The 24,488-nt window shown below is 42.3% G+C and overlaps 1 protein-coding gene across 11 annotated transcripts in view; it reads left to right on the top strand.

The window, feature by feature from the left end:
* The first annotated feature begins 6,729 nt into the window (after positions 1 to 6,729).
* Positions 6,730 to 24,488, top strand: part of FOCAD (focadhesin) — a 211,513-nt gene continuing 193,754 nt past the window's right edge. For 2 of the 11 annotated variants that reach the window (XM_032797567.1, XM_032797566.2), the window contains exons 1-3: positions 6,730 to 6,916; positions 18,878 to 18,967; positions 23,444 to 23,518. In XM_032797567.1, the coding sequence (XP_032653458.1) occupies positions 18,911 to 18,967; positions 23,444 to 23,518 (132 nt within the window). In that variant the 5' untranslated portion in view covers positions 6,730 to 6,916; positions 18,878 to 18,910. Of the gene's footprint in view, positions 6,917 to 9,818; positions 9,993 to 18,877; positions 18,968 to 23,443; positions 23,519 to 24,488 lie in introns of all 11 variants that reach the window. The other 9 variants (XM_032797565.2, XM_032797561.2, XM_032797568.2 and 6 more) reach the window with 7 other exon arrangements.

The following is a 24,488-nucleotide window of genomic DNA, read 5'->3' as shown; positions in this document are numbered from 1 at the left end:
AATGTGGGACTTTTCAATCAGGGGTGAGAAAAGAAATAATAGTGGGAGATTCTGTCAGGAAATAGCCATAGGAGTAGGAAAGGATAAGTTTTTAATGGTTAGTGTTTCAGGAAGGGACCAAAGACTCTTCATTACCCTTCCCTCATCCATCCTGGGTTGCCATCAGAGGCAACTATGAAAAAGAGGGAAGATGCGATGAGGCAGGTCCCATGCTTTCAATCCTGCCCCTAATGAAGTCAATGGGGTCAAAAATTCATTTAATGAGTGCATCCTCTTATGATATAAAAAAATGTCAATTTGAAGCCAGGTATCTGAGTTTTGACTGGAATATGGCTATCCATTGAAACTTGAAATTTAATTCAGTCCAAGTCACAAGGATGCAATACTATGGTACAAACTTTGTAATAGAATATCAGGACATCATTCCACAACTTCGTGGCCCTCCATAGCTCTCCATAGAAGTGATGATGCTTGAGCACTAAGGTATTATAACCAAGAGCTGTAGTATTTCTTTACTCATAGCTGCACTCTTCCTCCCTCTTCCTTTTTCCATTTCTTGTTTACTTCTTTTTTCTTTCCAGTTGCAATGTCCCAAGCAATTTGCTTGTCCTCTGCCTACTTGTAATTTACTTTGGGATCAATGGAGTTAGATTATCATTAATATTTGAAAACTAGCCACTATATATGTGCAGAGGTTACTTTTCATGACATTATTACCCATTCTGTGAATTACATCAGTGACATTTTATAAGGACATTGTATTTAGACTGAAGTATCACAATGTATACTTATTAGCAAAATCAAGGCAATTTTTGATAGAGCTAAAAGGAAAGCTATAATGACTCTAGTAGAATTGTTTTGGGTCCATTGGTCTTTATGACCTAATCCATTTTTAGTGGAATTGTCTTAGAGCACATTTTCTTAATAGCGAAATACCGAGTAATAGGATTTTTTCCACTGTGCCATATTCTTAATGGACAAAATATGGCAAGAGGTTCAGATGCTGAGCTGTAGTAGTGTTGATAGAATTATTCTATTCCAATTTGTTCACAGAGAACCAAATATAGGCCCTAAGTGTTTCTGGTTTGGACATGAGCCAAAAATGCATTACTGTGAGCCCATATTCAGATAGGCTACAATCCCAATTATCACCCTTCTCTGCAGATTATTTCTGCCAGGTTCAAAAATAATGTGTGAGAGGTGGGATAGGCGAAGTAGGACAATAATTGCTAAAACATATGGAAAACATCCCATTGAAATGCCTTCTCTGCAGATCCAGGCCCTCTGCAGATTTGGGGGCAGTGCAGAATAGATAGAAAGGAGCTGTGTGGCTTCCTGCATATATGCACAATCAGTAGTTTGGATTTGACCCATTGTTTTGAATATATCTCCCACCGACATAGCTACTGCTGCTCATTGAGTGTGGTTTAATTATGCGGGCAGGAGAGCACTCTTCCAGCAGCATAGAGCAGCTACAGGGGAAACCTTACAGTGGCACAGCTGCAGTGGTACAGCTGTGACTCTGTAAAGTCCATAGTGTAGACACAGCCTTAGTGTTCAATTTCTTAAATCTTTTTTCTAAAAGATCCTTTGGGGCCAAGAGGTTGAACTTCTTTGCAATTTTGGAGAAAATTCTGATGTCATTTGCATTATGTAGCTGTGAAGCACACACATGCTTCCATTTCTAAAACGTCTTCCTCCTGCAAAAAATGTTGTTAATGCTACATGAGAGCTGAAAATTTAAACACAAAAATTCAGCAAATTCTCAGTTAGATTTCCAACACCAACCCAAGAATATCCAGGGAGGCATGATCTGAGCTCATATCTGAGGGATGAGAGCTCCCAAATTTCTAATTCTAGCTTTGTTTTACTGTAGATTCACAATGAGGTCTTGGCAAGTTACTTAAGGTCTCTGACTCTGTTTTCTCATCTGTAAAATGTGGATAATAATACTTTAGTTAATGTTTGTAAAAATGCTTCAAAGATAACCACTACATATTATTGTTATCCCTCAGTTCAAGCACCAATTTTAACTGTGCCCTGTTGCTCACAAAAATTAGGACCTAATCTAAGCTTATTAAAGTAAATGGAAAGATTCTCAGATCTTTTAGAACAAGTCCTATAACATGAATACACATAGGTAGTAATATAAAATACCAGCTTTACACATCAAAGGCTAGAGAAAAAGATGTTGGATTAGATCCTCCATTGACTTCAACTGAACCACCCTGAGTCGCACCAGCTGAAGACTTTTCCCACAGTTTTTGTATTATATTACCCAGAATATTTGACCAGATAATGAAAGCCCTTTATTGTAAATAACATTGGGAGAACCTAAAAAGGTTGGTTTCAAATAAGAATCCAAATGCTAGGATCCTTAAGTCATGGATATTTAAACTGTGTCACTTGGGGCCCAATTCTTCAGTAATTCTGTTCTCAGAACTCCTCTTGAAGTCAGTGGGAGTTTGCAGTGTAGGAACGTGCAAGCCTGATGAGTTTTCAAGGAGAATGAATCTTAGAATAAAGAAAAAGACCCTCGTGATATTAAAACATTCCTGGGATTCCATTATTTTATACGTAGTCATGGCTCACTGATCCAAATCTATTTGCAATCTCCATTTTTATATGCTCAAAAATTAAATCATATTAACAGCTCAGTAATGTATAAATGCCATCAGATTGCTTATGCAGGCCCATGGACAAATCAAGCATGGATTAACTATATTCAGGGACAATAAAATCTGCAGGCAAGTAAAATCAACACAGAATGAGTGTATATGAAGTCACTGCCTGGACTTTGCTGTGCAGAATGAAGGATTTAATTTAAACAAACATAGGGCCTGATTCCATGATGCACTGAATACCCATTAATGTGAATGGGGACTGAAGGTGCTCATCATGTCACAGGCTTAGCTTTAGACAATGTTCAGTCCTTCTGGTTGTGAAGGTAGTTTCTCACTGCAGATAAATTCACTGCTGTCTTTTTGGTTCTTTGTTAAACAAAAACAGTATAGCACCAGATATGTGAACACTTTACTCATCTTTAAGTATTATCCTCAAAACAGTTTAGATTATGTAAATGTTTTCACATTTACACCAGTTTGTCCAGAACCAAAACACCTATTTCTAGTCATTGTGAGACAGATGCTTCCCTACTGTGGAGAGCCCTGACTCAATGAAACTTGTAATGAGGGGAAGGCAGGATCTGAGGACCCTCTGATGAGGGTCTGCACCCACTACATGATGCAGAGTTTTATGGCACAAGGGTTCCCTGCACTCCAGCATGTGGAGATTAAAAATACTTGAAGGTAAACCATGTGATGGACTGGTAAATGTGCCTAAATAGCTTCATCAGCCATTCTCCTCCATGGAGTTGGAACATGCCCAGATAAAAGAGCTACTGTCTGCTGCTTCTCTGTTTACTTGGAGCAGGGAGGATTCTTTCTCTCTCCAGCCCACATGGTGATCCTGAGCATGCAGCCCAGCCACTTGGACTGTGCTCCTAAATGCTAAAAGTTCAAAAGACAAGGTTTATACACCACATTGAGCTCAAATTTTCCATACTGTCCACAGTTGAGGTAATTGCACACTTTTGGGCTGGTTTATCTGTCCCTATTGCTGACAAGCCACATTTGCTAAAATTATTTCTATTACCAGAATTAAGAGATTTTAAATAAATATTGTTTTTAACATGGCAGGGTTTACTGCTATTGAATCATGTAATACATTCTTAACTGTTAAGTTCCTTATTCCAGTCATTTTTTTAAGCTACAATACTTTTAAGCTACAATACTTCCTAGTTTAGATGGAACTCTGTTTAAGAAATAAGATATTCTAGCATTTTCAGTGTCTGCTCTCTAATGATTTGCATGTACATAACATCTTTTAACAGAAAAATCTCAAAGCAATATCTGTAAGGAGAAGGTACTAGTAACTGTACTACTCTGAAATTGTTGCCTCTGCACATTCATGCTTGTGGAATAAGCAACTACTCATGCACAAGCTTGGACTCTTCCTAAGAACCGATTGGTCAGGGTCATTAAGCCCTCCTTATCCTCCCCCCGAAACAGAGTTCTCTGGGTACAAAAGTGGGAGTTTTCTTAAGGCAGATTACTCTAGGGTTAACAAAAGCTGTTGTCTCATGTATTGGAGGTTGGTAAACTGATTTGGCAGCCCACTCCACCCTAACAGAATTAAAAGACAACTTGTACTGTTTCAAGTGCATTAGACAGACCAAAGTTAAAACCGGTAGAGGACCATTTTCGGTCTACTCCCAGAGTAGTGAATTTGATTTGAATTTGAGTAAGTGAAAGTGGATTGCCCAGCAAGCTTGTAGCTGACTCAGGCTGCTTCAGTGTAGAGCATGAACCATCCCAATTATGGCTTGGTAGTCAGGATTCTAAGGACTTTAGTGGCTTTCTTTTTGCTGAGTAAAAGGGCTTGATTTATTGTGCCCCTTCATTGAACCACAGCCAATATGATCCTGTTCTGAGGACCAGTTTCTGGAAGATCTCCAACCAAGAAGACCCTGACAATCAAAAGCAAGACCCTTGATTCCAGAGACCTGAGCTCACTAATCAGGGCTCCATGCAGAAGAGCTCTCCTTTGACTCAGGCAAGACCTGAATTTCTGATGCAATCTACAGGCCCTTAATATAAAAGGATCTTCTGGGTTAACTTGCCCCTCTCATTGATGGTGCTGTGCCCTTGACACTGCACCTGGTCAACCTGGATGATATCCAGGACTTTGAAAATGGCAAAGCTGGGCCCTTGGCACTGGACTCAGTCAACCCTGAGGAACCAAAGTCTCTTATGCCAGACATAAAACCACTCTGATGAGCAGCCTATGGAAGTGAAATGCCTCTTAGCATAGACTGGGCCAGACCTTCAGCACCAAACCATTACAAAGGGACAAACTCTGACAAACCCAGGGATCTCAAGTCATTTACACCCAGGAGAAAGCCTTCATGGTGAGCGTTCTCTGGAACAGACAGTGCCAGACTTTCAGCACTGAACTCGTTTGATTAGAGAGTCTGCAACACGGAGATACTATTTCCTTTGGTTTGTTTTAAAAGGAAAAAATGAAAAACTAACCAATTAATGGGCAGCGTGATGGAGTATACACACCCCTTACCAGCCAGGAAAGGGTTAACAAGCTGCTGTGGGCTCAGCCAGCCCCAATCCATTATACCTGCATTGAGGTCAGGCTTGGAGACGGGGCCCCAAAAGACGGAGAGCCCACTTCAGCTCTCACTCTGTGCGAGAAGCCTAGCTAGGGTTAGGAATTAACTGCAGCCTGCCATAACCTCCCTGAGGGAAGAAAATCCTGAGCTGGGACCATTGTTCTGATTCACTACCAGTCACTTGCCTATTGTTGCTGAGCCAGACTGCAGCAGGAAGTGCCCTCCCAAAGAGAGTGACAACCAACTAAAATCCTTTGTCTTCTGCACCTGACTGGGGATGCAGCAGCCGGTAGTTGTAAGTCCAGGAGTGAAAATGGTCACAGGTGGGGGAAAAAAAAAAACAGCAATGAAGAAGGTGCAGGGATACCAAGTGAGCCTTGAGCTCACAGCATGGTCAACAGTCACAAGAACCCAGTGGCCGTTGAGGGCTACTCCCCCATTTATACTCCCAGAACCCTAGGTGAAGTGGGAGGGTAAATGGCCCCAACAGACACTGCTTTCTAGAAGATTCTGAGCTGAGGGCAGGCTTGTCCCATTATGCACAGCAGTATCAGGGGGTAGCCGTGTTAGTCTGTATCCACAAAAACAACAAGGAGTCCGGTGGCACTTTAAAGACTAACAGATTTATTTGAGCATGTGGAGCAGTGGTTCTCAACCAGGCATCCTCGTCTAGTCCAGAGTCTTGTCTCTAACAGCAGTCAGTAAGACCCCTCTTTTACAGCCCAGGGCCATGGTTGCTGGCAGAGATAGTGGTGCTTCCCCATCCTCTCCTATGATCTCTGTCTTTTAACTGCCCCAGAATTTGATTCCCCCAGAGATCAGATGTTCAAAACCTCCAAATCAACCATGGCCAGTACTCGATGTTCCAGTGGAAGCTATAAGAACCCAGCAGTAGGCAGATATGGGATAATCTGCCAACATCAGATTTTATCCTGACCTCTAAGAGAGATTGGTTTACTCCTTGAAAATTTAATATCCCTTCCAAAATGTTTGTTATATGGGAACAGATCCATCTGTAACCTTTTGAACCCTACAGAAATTAATTTCAGGGTTGTTTTATTTTGTGAAAATTTTATAAAAATAACTTTTTTTAGTATATTTTACCTAACTAGGGTCCTGAACCAAAAACCTGGTTCCAAAACAATCCAGACTTTGGGAAAGTGTGCATCTATCTCTGCGCATTGTGGTCAGCTCATATCTCCATAATGGACCAACGCAAAACTGTTAATCCAAATGCTCCCACGTTTTGGATCTGGACCCAAACTTAATGGTCAGGCAGAGACTTATTTTTAGATTAGGGCTGGGCTAAATTCTATTCTTGGTAACACTTGTGAAATCCATCAAAATCGGTGGGCTTGCAGCAAGAGCGTAACAACAGAATATACCCCTGTACCTCTACTAAAAACACAAGGCATATCACTGCGGCAAAGGGGAACACGTGACATTCCGTGTGCTCTAGGCTAGACCAGCTCCTCGTTTTGCTTTCAGCAGCAAACCAGACACACACACACACAGCCCTGGAGTGGATCAGAGGGTGAGGGCAGTGGCTTCATGGGTGCAAGTGCGCATGTCGGGATCTCTGGCCGGGCTGCCTCGCGCCCGGGAAGCACAATTTCACGCTAGAGGCTCCTTTGCCTTGCAGCTGGGGGAGGGAACTGACGTTGCTGCGTTACGTTCCGGTGGCACGTGGTCGGGGAACGTAGCTGCAGCTTGCGGGGCAGGAGGCTAAGTCAGGTAAGCGGCGCAGTGGGGTTTCCAGAATGCGGGGGGACGGCTGCCTGCTCTCTACCCCTTTGGGGCGTTCGTTGGAGCGCCAGCGGCTGCGGCGTTCCCAAGGCTGGGCACGTCAGCCGCGTAGACTGGGGGGTGCCAGGCTGCGGTGGGCGGGGCGGCGGGGCACCTGAAACTGACAAATCGCCCCGCTTTTGTGCGTGATGCGGGGTGGATCTGGTGCGTCCCCCTGGGCTTTGCGAACGTCTGTCCTGGAAACAGAGCCCCGGAGCCGTAGAAGTGGGTGCAGAAGTGTTGGATGTAGCTGCTCCTTGGCGGGTTTGACCGTGAGGGGCTGGAGAAAGACAGTCCCCCTCCTCTCGCTGTGGGGGCGCCTTTCAGAACGTCGAGGTGCAACTGCAGCAGGGCTGTTTTTCTCCTGTTAAGGTTGGGGAGAGCTCACCCCCCCCCCCCGTGTGTGTATATGCAGGTCTAAAAGCCTCTCGGGATGTGGTCGGAGGATAGATTTTACTGCGTGTCATTTTTCTCCTTCAGGTGGCCATATCATTAGACAAGCAAGGGTGTTGCCTCCAAGTGAGTGCCCTAGCCTGAAAAGTTGCCTTGAGACCTCAAATCCTGTTGATTTCACTGGGAGTTGAGAGTGAGCACCCCATCTCACAGGCCTGGGTTGCAAATCCTGCCTTTGCAAACTGTAATAGGAATAATGCACATTCAGCCTAGCAAGTAGAAAGTCTTACTACTTCCTATGACTCTAGAGTTCCCAGCTCCAACTGAAGCTATTCCGGGAGATTTTTTTTCCCCCAATGCAACATAATGTCATTTTCTTTAAATAGCCTGTTAAAGTGTCCTGAATTGCTTTCAGTAGTCGCTGGGAGATGGATACCAATTCCGGGAGACTCCAGGCCAAATCTGGAAGGTTGGCAACCCTACCTGGTCTGCGAGCCCTTTCTGATGCTGTACTCCTCTTTCCTTCCCACCCCCCTTTTCAGGGCAGGCTGTCAAAGTCAGGGCTATTGTCAATCTAATAGCTGCTGTGGGAAACACAGTGAACCATTAAAAGCATTCTACAAATTTAGAAATAAATCTGACCATTCACAATGTCTTCTGCCTTTCCCCCCCCCCTCAGCTTTATATTACTATGGACATAGGACCTCTTTGTTTTTTGAAAAATTCACTTGCTCCTGTTACTTATTCTCCATTCTACTCTTGTATTTGTGGTATAGTCATTTCCATAGCAATTTTGACATGTGCAGATTGTGGCTGGAGTGAGGAATGGGTGGCAGGAGCACGTAAACTTCTAACCTCTGTGTTCTAAGGGTCTGTCTACACTGTCCACGTTACAGCACGGCCACGCTGTGATGTAGGCAGTGTAGACACGCTTTATCGCCAGGAGAGAGCTCTTCTGGTGATTAAAAAACAACAACACCGCAAATGAGGGGTGGTAACTGTATCGCTTCTGGTGATAAAGCACTGTCTGTACTGGTGCTTTTCAGTGCTAAAACTGTGTCACTCGGGGGTGTTTTTGAATGACAAAAGTTTAATGCTGAAACTGGCACTGTAGACACAGCCTAAAAAAATCAACCTGCTGTGGATAAATGGCTATGAGTCCCATTCAGCTGGAGTTGAAAATGGCTTAACTGAAGTGTAGACAGGACAAAAAATATGTTCAGCACTGTGTGTGCAATAAACCATGCTTGAGACTTGGAGCTGGATCCTCCACTGTGATTTGGTTGCTTTGTGTTACTCTGCTGATAAACCAGTTTAAACCAACTACCTGAGGATTTTCCTAGTGTAAGGAGAATTGCCCCACTGGCATAGAACTAGCATAGTGTCTCTGCACTCCTCACACTCATAGGCCCTTTAGCATAGGGAGTGTTCATACCGAAGAGGGATGTGGCTGGAACACTCTTGCTTGCATTGTTGGGGGAATCCCCACTTGCTAATTTTTTTTTAAAACCATAAACAGAAGGGCAAAAGTTTGTACACCCCTTGGCTACCCCTCGGATTGGGGATCAGTAAGAATACTCTAAAGCCACCTTTGTGCTCCCCCCCCACCATCTGGCCAAGTGCTTCCCCAGCATGTCTAAGGGTGGGATTTTTGGAGTGTGATAGTGTGACTGACTCTAGTTCAGCTGTAGGGTGACCAGACAGCAAGTATGAAAAATTGGGACAGGGAGTGGGGAGGGGGATAATAGACGCTTATATAAGAAAAAGACCCCAAAATTGGGACAGCCTATAAAATTGGGACATCTGGTCACCCTATTCAGCTGTGAGGTATTACTGGGGTAATCAATTATTTTTTGTCAAGGTACAATCAAGGTCCAAACTCCAGAGAAAATAATACAGAAACAACAACAACAACAATAATAATAAGTAAAATAAATAAATAAAGATTTAATGGTCCATTCAAAAGCATCTGGTGGTCTGGATTTGACCCATGGTCTGCTTAATAACTACCCCTCCCCTATACTGTTAATGGCTAATGGAATGCTGCTTTAGCTTAACAAAGCATGACTCACTTTTTAACTGTGTAAAATGATTTTATTCTGCCTATATTGGTAATTAAAGAGGTGTTGTCAATTTACTTTCTTGAAAAAGTGAACCTATTCTTCTTATAAGTATAACCGCAAAGGGTTAGAAAAGATACATTTATCTAATTTTTCTATTATGTTTGTTTTGTGCATTTGATAGTATATAGTATATACAGTCATTTCCCCTGGTTCTTCAATTTTGTGTTATGTGTGTTTTGGGGGGGTGGGATGGGGATGTGATTGTATCTTCCCTTCCTGTAAGACTACATCCCATTTTCCCATTTTTGAAATGTTTTTCTAGGATCGCAAATAGGCTAGAAGAACTCAGGTGCCTATCTAGTATCCAAAACTACTTTAAACTCATTTATTTTTAGATTGACTGACTACTTTTCAAGTTGATGTTTTTGCCACTGACTCAATGGAACAAATCATTATAATTATTGTAGACTAGACCTATAACAACTTTGGAAGTCAAATTGGACTTCTTGTTGCTAAGAAATGCAGGACTGAGCAAAGACCTTGATTCTGATTTCATTCAAATGCTCCCAGTAAGTATAAAGCAGTATGAGGAGAAGTATGGGAACTACTATCAGAATGATCCAAATAGAATGTTTTCTGTGATGTCATTTAGTCTTGTTTAACTTACATACTGTGGTGGGTTTTTTATGTATTTTTCTGCAGACTGTCACAATACAAATCCTAGGTCTGGATGGCAGAATCGTGCTTTCTGTTAGTTGACCTAGTCTTGGCCATCCGTCACAGTTTTACCAATGTGTTGATGTATTATGTATCGGGATACTTCTCATGCAAGTTGGCTTCATTAGGAAAAACAAACAGGAGGCTTTCCTATATCTTGCATTCTTTATTTATTCTTCGCTCTTGTGGGATTTTTTTTACTCCTGCTCTCTAGCTGCTTGATATATGTAAAGTGCCTCTTCACCAGTCATATTAGGAAAAATCTTATTGTCCAGTAACTGAGGACAAACAAAAAGCCAGCCAGGGTAATTGAAATTTAATTACTTACTGCTAACGAGGCAGGGTGCTGACCTACACTTAGGAGGCTTGGGGGTGTATTGACTCATAGACAAACAATTTTGGGTCTAAACTGCTTTCCCTGCTTTTATTTAGTAAATGAATGTCAATTATGCAAAATTACCTAGTATTATAATAGTATTGGGAAGGGGAATAATTGTTTTCCTGTGGAAAATGTGATGGCATTTTTGCTTCTATTTTCTGGAGGAAAAACATGGGGGGAAAATAACTTCCAGCTCAGTCTGATATTTTATTGGGGCTGAGGTGGATTTGTTTTAAGGGACTACTGCTCTATTAACTTTGGCTTTTTATAAAATATTACCTATGCAAGAGTTCAGCATCTGATGTGGTGGGATAGTAAATTACATAGCGTTCACGGTATTTTAAAGATTGAAACAACTTGATTATTTCTTACTCATTTGAGGCCAAGTGCTGCCCCAGTGCACAGTCTGAGAACCTGGAATGTGTGTTGGAGCAGTTTTTCATAGTGGTTTGCTAAGTAATTGTTGGTTCATAGAAACTTGACGGCTCACATGGTGCTGGCTCTGTTCCTTGTTTCCACGTTAGAAGACAGCTAAAGTATGTTAAATAATTTCTAATACACCTCTACCCCAATATAACACTGTCCTTGGGAACCAAAAAATCTTACCGTGTTATAGGTGAAACCGTGTTATATCGAACTTGCTTTGATCTGCAGAAGTGTGCAGCCCCGCCCCTCCCAAAGCACTGCTTTACTGCGTTATATCCAAATTCATGTTATATTGGGTTGCGTTATGTCGGGGTAGATGTGTATTACTTGTCCATATAAGCAATTGCTGTAGTTGCCATGTGGATATTACATTATCGGGAAAGGGGGAGGAAATGGTCCGTATGCTCCTAAAGGGGAGGGGAGTTAGTCTATGAGTCAGTCTTTCCATGAAATAAGGTGCACACTGTGAAAAGGCTGATGAACCCCTGTGCTAAAGTGATGTCTGAGTGGGAGGAAATCCTTTCCCTAGGCCAGGGGTCGGCAACCTTTCAGAAATCGTGTGCCAAGTCTTCATTTGTTCGTTCTAATTTAAGGTTTCACATACAGTAATAAATGTTAATGTTTTTAGAAGGTCTCTTTCTGTAAGTCTATAATATATAACTAAACTATTGTTGTATGTAAAGTAAATAAGGTTTTAAAAATGTTTAAGAAGCTTCATTTAAAATTAAATTAAAATGCAGAGCCCCCTGGACCAGTGGCCAGGACCCAGGCAGTGTGAGTGCCACTGAAAATCAGCTCGCGTGCTGCCTTCGACACGTGTGACATAGGTTTCCTACCCCTGCCTTAGGCCATGCAGTGGCAGTGCTGCTGTTCTGTAGCTTAAGAGTTGTCATCACCCCGTGGCTGCAATATGCCCTCTTGGCTAGCAGATGAGTATGGAAAATAACTTCTGGTGCACATAGTTGCTGCTTAACCACAAAGTACCTTGGGGTTCCCCGTTGGAATAAGGGACAACATTGACTTTGGCATCATAGAGTAAGGCAGTGTTTCGTACAGTACAGTGTATTTTAGTGACTGTGTTTTTTAAAATTATGTCAACAAATGACTTTGAATTAAGTATTAAACTAAGGTTGTTTTGTAAACTGAAGTAAAAACAAACACTTGTTTTGACTTCTTTCTGATTGGCTCAGTTTTGACTCAACAGCTACAATTTTTATGAAGTCAGTGCAGTTAGATAAGAAAATGAACTAAGAGAAAAATACTTGAACTCAGCCTTGTGAATGGTAGCACGATTTCTTTTTCTCTTTTTTGCACATTAAGGGAAGGGGCTTACTAGGACACTGTATGTATTTAAATGCTCATTGGCCCCTTGAGGTCAATGGTTTAGTCTGAATGACGACAGTATCAGTAGATTACTTATTTTTAAGCAGAAAGTGCATAATAATATTAGTGATCTATAAACAGATCTATTTGTAGGTATTGTTTACATTCCATGCCCAGTCATTGCGTGAGGGGATGACTGAGGTCAATTGAGAGAGAATTTGCTGGCTCCACTTGCTGCGGTCTGTTGTTTATAAATTGTGGCAGAGATTTTCTGCAGTATAAGGTCACCTGCCTTTAGCAGTTAAACTGGTAGAAGCTATGCATCTGTTCCTAGATTTTGCCTTCGCTCTCCTTGTAAGCATAGGTCACAGTGCTTCCACCGTATGTGGCAATACCTATACCTGGGAAGCCCAGAAATGGAATAAATTAACATATTTAAAGTCAGGATATGAATGTGTTGGCTGCATGATTGAAAGTTTGCCTGCATAAGGCTGTGCTTACGCTCGTCTTTTAATGAGCCTTAACTTCAGTGAATATTGTCTGAAACCTCTTCCACTCAACCTCCCCATGAGAGTAAAAGTTTAATAGAACTTCAATAATGCTGTTTATAATAAGTTTTTAAACCAGTTTTTGTTGCATGTTAGGGCTGTAAATGTAAATAAATGCTCCAGTCAACTTAGTGTTCTAGGGATTAATAGTCTTCGTTCTGATGCACTTTGCAGGGGAGGCTGCCTTTCAGTTGTAGGGAGTTGATTGCTGTATTTGTGCAACACGTATCATTGAAATGTAAGATATTATTATACTGTAATCTGGGTGCAGTTGCAGCAAAGTTTCTTTGATCTAGTGCAGTGGAGGGCAAACTGCAGCCTGTCAAGGTAATCCGCAGCTCCCATTGGCTGAGAATGGCAAACCGCGGTCACTGGGAACTGCAGGCGGCCGTTTCAGTGTAAACAAACTGTCTCACTGTCTGCCAGGGGATTATCCTGATGGCCCGCAGGTTGCCCACCACTGATCTAGTGGCTTGCTAGAAGAAAGTTCAAAACTGAGTTAAAAGATGTATCTGTCCATAACTGGAAAGAACATTGCTTTCTACTTCATTCTAGTGTGATGTTCAATTTTCCCCTTGCATCATTATTTTTATTCTGATAGTGCCCAGAATGTGCAAAGCACTGTTTACAGACACACTTGAATAAGGAATCTCGGTCCTAGTGAGCTTACATTCAGGTCTAAGTCTTTGATTCTGAAAAGCACTTAAGTGCGTGCTTAAAGTTCACCTTTACTGCTGTAAAAGTTAATGCGGAGTGCATAAGGGGGAAATATTGCTTCCTTTGTTCTCATGACTCCCATTGAAGATGGTGGATGAGCAATTTGTCCTAAAATGTATAAATATTTGGCTAGTTCACATGTTGTACATTGAATGTCACTGATCGAGTCATAAAATACTTAACTACAGCAGAAGACATACTACATTGGAGAGCTATTGTAGATAAGGCAATAATTGCTTACGTCAAATAATAGACTTCTGGTTTATCTACAAGCTGGGACATCTGACTCTATTTGTGTATAGAAGATTCAGCACTTTTAATGATCCTGTATTGTTACTTCTTTTTAACGTGAATAATAAAAAGTGGCCCGCTGGCAAGCTGTAGTCAGAAATGAATCTCTCTGGAAGATAGAGACCGTATCTATTTCCTCTGTTGATCTCCTGTATGAATGAATATCTGCTTTGTGCAATAAAATAAAATGTATTTTTATACAGTAGGGATTTAATACTGGAAACACTGACATGAATAGTCCTTACTCTCACAATAGTCCCATTGAAGTAAATGGAATTACTCTTGTGGGTAAGTTTGTAGAAATGTAACTCAGAAATACTGGGGGACATGACCCTGATTTAGCTAACGGGGGTTTGGGTTAACTGAGGTTGTAACAATTATCCTGTGATTGGTGATTGATTCTCCTTCTACTGTGAGTTGCACCAAAACTCTAATGGTGTGCCTCCAGGGCCTGATTCTGTTCCAGTTAAGAGCAGTAGAGAAATTCTCATAGATTTCAATAGAGGCAGGAATGGGCCATCCATGTGTAGTGAAGGACAGATCTGAAGCATGTGCATATATTTTTTTGTATGAGTGCTTTTGCGCATGTAGAACTATTTTTTAAAATTTCAATCTACACTAGATTTTTTTTTTTAAATTCGTTCCTTTGTTACAAAGGACGTATTACTAAACTGGATCCAAACTTATTGCTTGATATTTATACCGTTTGCACTTCAATTTGAATGGTGAGCCAAGGCAAGTCAGATTCTTAGAATTTTTAAGTTCAAGTTCTTGCTCACTGGCACAATGTTGCTATTGTGTTCGAGAATACAACCTGGAAGGGAGACTTGGTCCATTCAAAAAACAAATCAAAATTATTTTTTAAGATATCATAAACAATTTTTTATTTTTTTTATATATTTTTAAAACAAAATCTAAATATAAGTCTAAGCTGAGAAATTATTTGAATTGTTGTTTTCTTTTTAAATGTAAAAGACGCTCTGAATAAATAGCCTAAAGTTGGAGGACTCAGAAAGCAAATGTTCAAATAGCTGTAAGTAACTATGGTTGCATCTCAGCAATTTGGTTCATTCTGAGCTGTCCATTTTGGAAATCAACAGTGCATGGATTGATGATCCTGCAGCCAAACTTATTATTTAAAGAAACATTTGACCTTATGTTGTACTGCTGAGGCACTACGTCTTGACTGTAGTAAAGCTTTTGATAGTGTCTCGCATGACCTTCTCATAAAACAAACTCGGGAAATGCAACCTAGATGGTGGGTGCAAAACTGATTGGAAAACCATTCCCAGAGACTAGTTACCAGTGCTTCACAGTCATGCTGGAAGGGCATAATGAGTGGGGTCCTGCAGGAATCAGTTCTGAGTCCGGTTCTGTTCAGTATCTTCATCAGTGATTTAGATAATGGCATAAAAAGTACACTTATAAAGTTTGTAGACGATACCAAGCTGGGAGGGCTTACAAGTGCTTTGGAGGATAGGATTAAAGTTCAAAATGATCTGGACAAACTGGAGAAATGATCTGAAGTAAATAGGATGAAATTCAATAAGGACAAATGTAAAGTACTCCACGTAGGAAGGAATAATCAGTTGCACACAATCAAAATGGGAAATGACTGCCTAGGAAGAAGTACTGCAGAAATGGGGGCTGTGGGAAGCGGCGGGGGCTGAGGGATACGCTGACCGCCCTTCCCGCAACCCCCGTTGGCTTGGAGCGGCAAATCACGGTCAGTGGGAGCTGCGATTGGCTGAATCTGCGGACGCGGCAGGAAAACAAACCGGCCTGGACCGCCAGGGGCTTTTCCTGAACAAGAGGTGGCTCAACTTTGAGAAGCACTGGTCTAGAAAACATGAACTATGAGGGAAGATTGAAAAAATGTGTTTTGTTTAGTCTGGGAAAGAGGAGACAGAAGCTACGTATACACTAGAATCTTCAAAGCGCTGCTGTGGGAGCTTAGGAGATGCTCAGGTGTGGTGCGGTCCCAACCCTGTTCCCCGGCTGGAGTTGGGACGAGCAGCGTGGTGTGGCCCCCAACCCAGCGCCCTGGCTGGAGCGCTGGAGTGGGGCCAAGAGGCATGGTGCTGCTCGTGGACCGGCTTAAAATGACACACGGGCTGTAGTTTGCCCATCTTTGGTCTAGATAATATTTAGTCCTGCCATGAGTGCAAGAAACTGGACTAGTTGACCTCTCGAGGTCCATTCCAGTCCTGTGATTTTATATAGATATAGTTGACCTCTCGATGTCCCTTCCAGTCGTATGATTTTATATAAATCATATAGTTGACCTCGAGAGGTCAACTATATGTATTTAAAAAGGGGGCAGTTACATTTTCAGTCTATTGGCAGATGTGACTTTGCTACAAGTTATATTTCTGTGTTTGAAAATGAGGCAGGTTGGGACAACAGCCAGTTTTTCACAGGATGATTGTTAACATATGGCACAGATTTAAAAAACGCTTATGCTGCCTTATGTAATAGTGGCTTTGTCCTCAGATCATTCTTTTTCAAAGATAACAGCAATGATCTCTTCACAAGTCTCCTGTGACAAGAACTCAACTGTTTTTGGCATCTTTCTTCATGAAAGATGCTAATAAGTTTTAACGACTGTACTGGTGTGGGTGTGGTTTCATCATTCCAGTTCATTCTTTTGACACTAGAATGACAAAACCCCTGGGATGGATTTACATGATAACCAGTCCATAGTAGCTACTCTGTGTCACTTTCTAGGAGGTGAACTCTGATAGAAACTTAGGTTGGAATTTTAGGTGGGTAGTAGGTAATTACTTAAATTAGAATTAGGCCCGGACACTGAGGTTGACAATTCTATATGAATAGGATGTGTCATGGGATCTTGAATGGCCACAGGTGGCCAGCAAGTTTTAAATCTCATTTGAAAAACAAAACCATACCCTCTTCTGGAATCCTGGGATGTTGGTTTAATACCAAGAAGGAAAAGAGCCACCAACTGAATCACCTGTACCTCTTCCTGTTGGTCTCATATCCCAGTGCTGGGTAGGCCTGTCTTTGCTTTAAGTGGTGAAATCTGACAGTGATGCTAGGGAACAGTTTGGTGTACCTGTTATCTTCAAAGTATGTAGTGACTGTACTGGGCAGAGTAGACAAGGCCTAATTTTGTTATTTCTGTATCTGCAGCTCGGCAATGACTGTAGTGCTGCATTGTTCTGTTGATTTTTCTAGTGTGCCCCTCCTTTCAGTTACTTTCCCTGCTTGGGGTCCTAAGATCACCAGTGGGTTTTATACTTAAATTTTGGAAAAATAATACATTTTTGGCAGTGCAGCTGTAACCCAGTGGTGCCAGTTTCTCTGAACAGGGCTACACTTCTCAGGGCTGTTAGTCCAGCGCCTATCATAACTAATTTTTGTAACTTGACTCCCTGAATGGTCCCTTGGTTAAGCCAATAGCCTGTAAGTCACTTAACTTGTCTCTCTCTCTGCCTCTGTTCCCCATTGGTAAAATGAGGATACTAGACTTCCACCCCTCACAGGGGTATTGTGAAGAAGAATACATTAAAAATTGTAAGGTACAGATACTACAGTAGTCAGAGCCATATAAGTACCTTTGATAGAAATTCACTTCACTGGCATGGGCTGATTCTGAGAGTTGCTGTGCATCTACACTTCTCATTGTAAGAGTGGTAAGCGCTCAGCACTTCTCAGGATCAGGACCTTTGGGGCTTTGCAGCATGCAGATGCCTGTGATGATGATACATCAAGGATTAGTCTGCAGGTAACTACATTGTGGTTCATCCAGGGGGTAGGGAATTGGAACATCCTGCCTCAGTTACTCACTCTAGCCATTCATGTGACCTTGGGATAGTTACATAACCTTGTGCTGCTTCTTACCCGTGTGTCAAATGAATTCATGGTCCATTTTGATCAATTTCACAGTCATAGGCTTTTAAAAATCACTCTCATGGTTTGAGATATTTACATGTGAAATTTCACAATGTTATAACCATGAGGATCCCAACGTAAAAGAGGATTGTGTGGGGATGGGGGAGGCTATTGTAGGAGGGTCATAGTATTACCACTCTTGTTTCTGCGCTGCTGCTGATCGAAACATTGCCTTCAGAATTGGGCAACTGGAGAGCAGAAGGCGGTGCAGATGTGAGAGTTTCATGGTAGGGGGGTCATTACTTTTGCGAGGCCAGGGTTGGCCTCATGGGGGGGCAACCGCATGGGTGCCTGAACCTTTGTAGGAGTGGCGGGGGGGACACTAGTGCTGTAACGGGGGAGGCCAGGGGCCAGGCCCCCTCTTTTTAACATGGGCAGTTTAGGAGGCAGGAAACAGCATTTTCTCCCCCCCCCCCCACACACACTGCAAACCTTGGGTAGGTGTGGAGCGGCACTGGCTGGGGCTGCGCTTTGTGGCGGTGGAGCTGATAAAGTTCCACCCTCCCCGCCCCGCCTCAGGGGTGGTATCTCTAGCCTCTGTTTGCCAGAAGCTGGGAATGAGTGACAGGGACAGATCACTTGGTGATTATCTATTCATTCACTCTGGAGCACCTGGCATTGGCCACTGTCAGAAGGCAGGAAACTGGGCTAGATGGACCTTTGGTCTGAACAAGTCTGGCTGTTCTTATGACTCCTTCTCCTTATCTGGGGCATGATGGGCCAGGAAGTGGGGCAGGGTTTCAGAGCTGCCTGCAGCTGGGGGAGGTTCCCAGAGGTTGGTTTGAATTGGCCCCATGAGTGGCCCCTGCAAGGGAAGAAGAAGTCCTATCCCTCCCCAGCCCTGCCAGGACTAGCAGCTGGAATCCGGCTCATGGTAGGAGCCCTGGCTGGGGCGTCTCAGCCCTGCCCGTTCCCAGCAGATTTCACAGGGGAGACGAGATTTCACGGTCTATGATGCGTTTTTCTCAGCTGTGAATTTGGTAGGGCCCTACAAGTAAACCTACTTATGGTCGATGCTCGTAATCCTTAGATCTTGCTGTCTAAGTGCAATGTAATAAGTTTTTATTCTGTTTATTCCTTGTTTTTAATATGCCTTCTTTCCTAGTCCTAAACAGTATATTTTTAATCTATGTTGCAGAACCTAAATTAATATCATGTAAAAGAACCAGAAATGTCAGACGATATCAAGAAGCGGCTGGAATTTCCCAACACGCTTATTCAGTCACAGGTAATTAACTTTTTAATACTAACCTGGTGAATTGTCACATTCAGAACTTTTCATTTTACACACATACCTTTCCCTCTGTATCCTTGCAGTAAAGACAAAAAGAAGATTTCTTCTCCTTTGCCATTATAGGCCTAAAATCAAAGCCAGCAGATCTTTCTCTTATAATAAACACTGGCTAATCAGCCTGATTGCACAAACCAAACATCAGTTCCAGTCACCCACCACTGCAAAGAGCTCTCATCTTACTTTGCAGACTCTAAATGAGGCTGGATGGCATTAACCACCCACCTGCCTTGACAGACTTTGACCGTTGTGGATGCCTTGTAGTTCTGGAATTCCTTGGGAATATTTAAGCTACCACCTACTAAAAACAGATCCTTGTTACACCTGGCAATTCGGAGCCAGTAGAGAACAGTCGCACCCATCAGAGAATGGCTGAGGTGCTGATTGTTAAAAGTTACATTCTGATTGGCTGGCTAAGCCTCTCTGATGATGTCACAGCCATAAACCAACTCCAAGTGGAAGAGTTGAAATCTCATCATGCAAAATAAAAATATATCCCTACGCCCATTATTTTTAATGGGTCAGAGAATAATAATAGAATATGGTTAAAATATGTCGTCCGTACATCCATGATTATTTTTAAATTATCTATTTCCATACTGTTTTTAGCTGCACAGACCATGAAACCTATAACCAGCTTCTACCTTTCCCTTTGCCTTTCTCTTCTTTCTGTTGCTCTGCCTTAAAAATTGAAATGCCATGCAAAACTTGTAATTTTTGTGGCAACCTGCTTCCTCAGCAGGACAGGTCACTGTGAACACAGTCTGTACAACTCGGAGTTTTTGCATTGCTTCCACATTTAACCCCAGCTACACTGATTTACAGTAATTCTGTCTGTCGGAGATGTACGTAAAGCAATGTGACTAGACCCTTGTGTTGTGGGTAGTATTGTGTTTGTGCTTTGATTACTCCACTAGCTCCCACTTCGCTTTTGTTGCCAGTTCCAGAGTCTTACCTGATCTTCAAAGCCGTCGATTCATCAGGAGCCAACTTTCAGGACCCAGTGGTATAAATGACCACACCTCTATCTGTGACCCCCCTCAAGAAAGCTGCACTCTGGGAAAATGTGGCTTACAAAGCCCAGAATAAAGATGTGAGGGCCATCTTCTTGGTCAAGGGGGTCTGCCTGTGAAATGATGTCCCAGAGGAGGCAAGGTTGATCCCAGAATATTACCAGTTTTATTGTATGTATACTGCAAAGCCCTCTGTATTGATAAAACTTTCCCACCCTAACCAGACTGTCTGTAAGAATAGGGTTGTTAATATATATCTGAAGCACAGATGCTTATAACCAGGAAAGAGATGAACAGAAGGCCCACTGAAGTCCACTAAGACAGTGTCATGCAGATCTAACCAGTTAACTAGTGTGGGGCTCTCCATAGAAAATCTTAGATATCTGACTTTGTGCAATTCTCTTTCTTGGTTTACATAATAACAAGACACACAGATAATAACTCATCTATTTTTTTTCTTTTTTTGGTAAAATATGTTAAAATACTTAAAAGAGTGCATTGAATAACCTCATTCTTGTAATCTTGGACAGAGTGAACTGGTTATAATTTGCTGTTGTGTTTTCTGGAAACGTGAACTGTTAACTAGAAGTATTATTACTGGTTTACATTTATAAAATCATGGCGTGCTATCCACTAGTGTCTGAAGGAAGATGTAATTAAACTATAAAAGGAGGAAGAGGAAGCTTGGAAATGTTTAAAACAATCTACATTCCTGTCCCTTCATCATTTCTTTACACACTAATGAAATAGAGGTGCTATTTTTTCGTTTAGCTGGCATCTCAGTTTTTCCTCTCAGGCACTAATGATCTGCCCTAGTCAGTGAATAAATTCGGCTTTTCTTTTGGATACAGTAATATCCCTAAGCATCTTTATATTTTTATTGTGAAAGAATCTCTCACAAAGACTTTCCGTTTAGAGACAGCAACACAAATGAAACAAGAAAGAGCAAAGAATGAGATATGATCCAAAACTGTGGCTCCAAAAACCTGTACCTATGCAGTTGTTTAAAATCTGAACTGGAATTGAGAATTTCAAGCAGTCTAGGGGACTTTGATACATCTTCCATTAAATTAAAATTCAACCCTCTATCTAAATTTTACTGATGAACCTTATTATTGTAATGGATATAAAAAACCCACCAGATCTGAATAATCCCTGAACTTTGGAGGTTTTTGAAATTCAGATATAAATTTGTTGCATGAGCCCATCTCTACGAAAGAGACAACTTAAGTTGAATACAAGGGTTAAAGGTAACTAAGCATATTTTGCATTAACTACTCTGTGCAGTGTGGCTTTTAGAAGCAGTGGGCCTCATGTAGGGCTGGAAGTCAGGAGACTGTGGCCCTGTTCCCACCCCTGCCACTAATTTGCTGTGTGACTTTGACCAAGTCACTTAATTGCTCCCTGCCTGAGTTTCCTCACTTGTTCAGTGGGGAGTATAACGCTGTGTCCGTAAAACACTTTGAGTTCTGTGGACAAACATAGCTGTACAAGTGTCTGTTGTAAGAGCTGATGTTCTAAAGCAGGGGTGGGCAAACTTTTTGGCCTGAGGGCCACATCTGGGTATGGAAATTGTATGGTGGGCCTGTCATAAACAGATAGCTAAGGGTTAATGTTTCTTTTCCCTGTAAAAGGTTAACAGAGGGAACCAAATACCTGACCAGAGGACCAATCAGGAAACCGGATTTTTCAAAGTGAGGGAGGGAACTTCTGGTTTGGGGTTTGTTCTGCTTGTTTGTTTTCTCTCGGCTATGAGAGAAGAGCTTTCTCTTTTTTCTATCTCCAAGCTTCTTTCTACCCTTCTGTTCCCAGTTGTAAGTACAAAGGTAGCAAAACAATAGGCTTTTATATGTTTTGTTTTGTATTTACATATGTGGAGTTTGCTGGAATGTTTTAAATTGGATATCTTGTTGAATCAGATGTTTTCATATTTTCTTACAAGTATAGCCTGTATTTGTCTCTTGATGCAGAGTTTATATTCTTATGTATTTTTTTCTTTTATATAAAGTTTCTTTTTAAGACTGGTTTGAGTTTTCTCTCTGGGTAGGTTAAGGAGCAAGGGAGGGGATTCTCTTGTGTTTAGGTCTACGGAGGGTAGCTCGCAGCACCACGGAGTTGGTGGGAGGGGAAAGAGAGATATGGATCATCTTGTTTCCTTTGTATTTGGATTTATCTCTTGTGGATAAGGAAGACATGCTCTTGGTATTGTGATGTAAAGAGATTGCATCAGCTCTCTCAGGTTAGCCGAGAGGAAAGTCTGGGTGGAGAGGGAGGGGAAGGAAGTGGAGGATTTCCCTTGCCGGTAGACTCAGAGCTTCTGGTTTGGGGTCCCCCCAGAAAAGGATTGGGGAGACCTGGAGAGTTGATCAGGTACTCCGAATCCTGATGGTGCAGCGAGTCAGATCCAAGCTGGTAATGAGCTGGGAGGTTCATGCTAGCTTCTCAGTTTATGAACGCTAAGGTTCAAATCTGAGTAGGAAGCTACGACAGGGCATAAATGCTCACGAATTGGGGTTTGGTGTGGAAGGGGTAAGGCTCTGGCTGGGGTGTGATCTCTGGGATGGGGCCAGAAATGAGTTTAGGGTGCTAGAAGGCGGCTCCAGGCTGGGGCAGGAGGTTGGGTTGCGGGTTGTGGGGTTAGGGCTCTGGCTGGGGGTGCGGGCTCTGGGGTGGGGCTGGGGATGAGGGGTTAGGGGAGCAGGAGGGTGCTCTGGGCTGGCACCAAGGGGTTTGGAGGGTGGGAGGGAGATCAGAGCTGGGGCAGGGGGTTGGGGCACAGGAGGGGGTCAGGGGTGCAGGCTGCAGACGGCGCTTACCTCCCGACCAAGGGGAGCAGTGGGGGCGATGCTTGGGGTGGGGGAAGCATGCTCAGCCCCCTGGCTGCCTGTACACATAGGAGCTGGAGGGGGGACCTACTGCTGCTTCTGGGAGCTGTGTGAAGTGGGACAAGCCCCTGACTCTACTCCCTGGCAGGAGCTCGAGGCCCAGATTAAAACATCTGGAGGGCTGGATGCGGCCCCTGGCCGTAGTTTGCCCACTCCTGTTCTGAAGTACCAACAACTTCTGCTTAGGCCTGATTAGGGTTTAGGTACTAAACATGAGAGTTGTTCCATGTGGATGGACCCTCATGTCTATGCATAGCTCTGCTGAGGTTAGTTTCTGACAGGATAATAGTGCAAGGTGATATTGCTGCAGACTGGAGATTGGTGGTTCTATGATACATTTCGACTTCTCTAGCAAATTGTTGTTTGGCATCTCTTTTTTTTATCCAGATGTTGTTAACAAGCTCTTTGGCTTTCCTAGCACTGCAGCTGCAGCTTTGATCTTGGTCCCCTTTCCAAACAGTAGTGCAGAGTGCAGCTTTAGCTGCATATTTTAATTATTTCTGTGTCTTTTATAGGCAGTGGGTCATCTTATTGCTGCAGTGCTAAAAGAAAATGTTTTATCCGACAAGATCAGACAGTCTACTGACCAGGTTTGTATTACTTTGTTTTCAATTTCTCTCCCACATCAGATTCCAAGCTTCTTCTGTGGTCTCCCATACTCTCTGATTCATGTTGAATAAAGTTGCAAATGCTGTGTTATGTTTTAGAGCATACAGATGGAGATTGTAAATCTCTGTGATCTAAAGGGTAACCATTTTTTTCCATTTTGAGACCTAGTGGCTAATAGTAACCGACAATAGAGTGATAATGTTTAACTGGCTGCTAGACTTCGGCTGATGACAGTTTTTTGTTTTCTAAAATTTGCATCACTGCAGACAAGAATTTCGTTGTGGGATCTGTGATGCTAATGAACTTTTCAAAGAGATTATTATGTAATGGCCCTACATACATCATTGTAGTTTGTATATTAAAATCTTGCAAGTTAGACCTCAGAATTAAAATTGCAGGACATATTTAATTTAAGTTCTCTGTAGCTAAATGTTTCCTTTTGGATTAGCAAATTAGGGTTCATATTTCCTTATGAGGCAATGTGACTCAAGGCTATAATTTACTTTTCAGTTTGTCCAACCTTTGTTAGTTGAGCGGCATAGAAAATGCCAATCATGATGAGTGTCACAGAGCACCATAGGAGCGGGCTCAGAGTTGGCATTTCCTTTTCTATAAAGGTGACCTGTAAAAGGGTAGAAGGAAGGAATGGTTTTGTGGCTTTTTGTTCGTTTTGGGATACATAAAGACCTGAAAGATATCATTTACAAAGGTGGGGTTTTATGTGTTTTCCTTTAAGATATCAGGCATGCTAAGTCTTGCCTTTTTTTTGCTTCTTTTTTAAGTTCTTGACTAAAATGTTTTAGATAAATTGGTATTAAGAAATAACAAACAAAATCCATAGAGTTTAAGAGCTTGAATAAAACTGCTTATCTTCCCCATCCCTCCCACGAGACCCTTATTCAGAAAGATACTTAAGCATGTGTTTAACTTTAAGCATATGGGTCATGCCCA

This window comes from Chelonoidis abingdonii, chromosome 6, assembly GCF_003597395.2.
Source record: "Chelonoidis abingdonii isolate Lonesome George chromosome 6, CheloAbing_2.0, whole genome shotgun sequence".
Taxonomy (NCBI): Eukaryota; Metazoa; Chordata; order Testudines; family Testudinidae; genus Chelonoidis; species Chelonoidis abingdonii.
Note: the sequence above shows the minus strand (reverse complement) of the source record. Positions and strands in the feature narration are given on the sequence as shown.